At 43.3% G+C, this 2,500-nt stretch overlaps 1 protein-coding gene across 1 annotated transcript in view; it reads left to right on the forward strand.

Moving 5' to 3' along the window:
* kcnq3 (potassium voltage-gated channel, KQT-like subfamily, member 3) overlaps positions 1-2,500 on the forward strand; it is a 58,614-nt gene that overhangs the window by 28,227 nt on the left and 27,887 nt on the right. The window contains exon 7 of the mRNA XM_062553048.1: positions 1-4. This exon is cut by the window's left edge and continues 92 nt beyond it. Within this exon, the coding sequence (XP_062409032.1) occupies positions 1-4 (4 nt within the window). The remainder of the gene's footprint in view (positions 5-2,500) is intronic.

The following is a 2,500-nucleotide window of genomic DNA, read 5'->3' on the forward strand; positions in this document are numbered from 1 at the left end:
ACAGGTAATACACACACACACACACACACACACACACACATAACATACACACACACACACACACACACACAACATACACACACACACACACACACACACACACACACACACACACACACACACACACACACACACACAAAACATACACACACACACACACACACACACACACATACATAACATACACACATAACACACACACACACACACACACACACACACACACACACACACACACACCTGTTCAGAGTCTATAGCGACCATCAGAGTCCCTAGCAACCTTGACGAGACTGACGAGATAACAGTGCAATCGTGGTTGACATACTACTGAAACGCTAACGTCAAAAAGTTGATTTTCACAAAAAGATCGTTTTCTCCATTTTTTGGTCAAAAACAGGTGTTTTTAGCAAAACTAACCCATGTTCTACTGACGATTACTAAAGAACGGAAAACGATAGAAACAAACAGTTTTTCCTGGTGAAAGAAGAGAGTCTACTCTTTCATTTGGTTCCTTCGGTGTTTACATACCCTGCTGAAAAAACCAGCCTGACCAGCTAAAGGTGGTTTGCTGGTTGACCAGCTTGTTAACCAGCTTGTTTGACCACCCTTTGATGGTTAACCAGCTAGACCAGCAAAACTCTCGCGAAAACACACCTTCAGCTGGTTTACCCAGCTTATGATGGTAATTCAGCTGGTTTTGATTGTCGTACCACCTTAAGCTGGTCATTTTAGTTGGTGTTGCTGGTCTACATTGCTGGTTTTTACTGGCCACGCCAGCTTATGTTGGTCATTCTAGAAAACCAGCTTGACCATCTTTGTCAAGCTGGACATGCTGGTCACCAGCATGACCATCTTAAACCAGCTGTATCCCAAACGACAGGCTGGTCACACCAGCACGACCAGCTTCCTCAGATGGTCACGCCAGCATGTCTAGCTGGTGGCCTAACCAGCTACACCAGCAAGACCAGCAATAAGAACTGTGTTTTGGGCAAAGACCAGCTAAAAACAGCTAAAACCAGCTACCAGCCTAAGCTGGTTTCTTGCTGGTTTTTTCAGCAGGGTAGTCATAAAGCTCACCGTTCGGTGGATCTTGGAAAAACAGTGAAAATGCTGTAAAACCATGGAGGTATTATATTAACTGGAGAGAGGGACTAAGTCCCGCCCCCATGCTAGGCTAGCTACTTCAGCCCAAAAAGTTTGAAATTGGCCGCAGCCATCTTTGAGAAAATGGCGTTCCATGGGTGTTAATTTCCGTCACCAGCTAGAATGAGCCAATTAGGTTCCACGTTACAACGAGACAACGTAAGGTACATCGTTGATGAAGATTGGAGAGTGAGAGAAGGTGTTCGTGAACGCGCACCTATCGTTGCAGGCGCAAATGTTGTTAATTATTTGAGATTACATTTTGGGATGGTGGTGGAGAAGTTTGCCCCTTGTCTCAAAATCATATAATGTGATATTCATCATGATAAAATAAACATGGCGAGTCAATATTGAGCAAGAATTCACACACAAATAAATATGATCCCCACAGTAAATGCTTTGAACTGACTGTAGCCTATGTGCGCAATAGGCTGTGTCTACCCGACGAAAATGACTCGTAATAAGTAGACATGTAAAAAACGTGTGGATACCTGACATGCTATTTGTGCTGCACCCAGTGTGAATTTGCAGCTTAAACCTACATATGTAGACAGATGAAATAAAGCCAACGCATATTAGGCTTACCGATAGAAGCGTGCATCCATGTGTTGTGTTTCGAGCAGCATGCATTTTAAGTCTGCTGTCACTGTCGGAAACTTTTGCCGTTATCTACTGTAGGCTGTGACCCCCAACGCTGCGTTGTTATGAACTACAGGAACTGCAGCTGAGCGTTTTAAAATACATGTAGTCCTCATAGCCTACACGACAGTACTAATTGGGTTTAGAGAATTGCTTCGCATTTCCTAAAATGTCTTATCATACCTTGCCAACTCATACATAGTCTAATGCAAATAATAGTAACCTATAAGATCAACATTTGCTTTTTTCTTTTATTCACAAAGCCTGGTATAATGATACAGTCTAATCCACAGGCATTAAGTCAAGTATCGGTAAATTAATCCAAGTCGTCAGTCATTTTATTTATGTCTTCTAGAATGCGTAATCAACATGGACGCGCGAGGACACTCGTGCTCAACACCAAACTCGTGCATGAGTTGTCGTCTACCAATCAGCATGCAAAAACTGGTGCCGGATGTTGCAACCATGTAACGCCATTTTTAAAAAGATGTCGGTGGCCAAATGCCATGCTAACTGACCCCCTGTGTGCGCTCTGCACTGAAAATGGCTGGCAGCCAATGAGTTAAAGGGAACGATAGTGTGAAATCTAATTGGTTTATTGCATGCTACGCCCAAAAGACACCCACGACTAATTAACTAAATTAAGACAACCCCTTTTTACTGTGCGCCGAGCACAATGTTAGCTTTCCATGCCGTCATTATAGCCTTTTGCGCTCGC

The sequence above is a fragment of the Sardina pilchardus genome, chromosome 2 (genome assembly GCF_963854185.1).
Source record: "Sardina pilchardus chromosome 2, fSarPil1.1, whole genome shotgun sequence".
NCBI classification, from domain to species: domain Eukaryota; kingdom Metazoa; phylum Chordata; class Actinopteri; order Clupeiformes; family Clupeidae; genus Sardina; species Sardina pilchardus.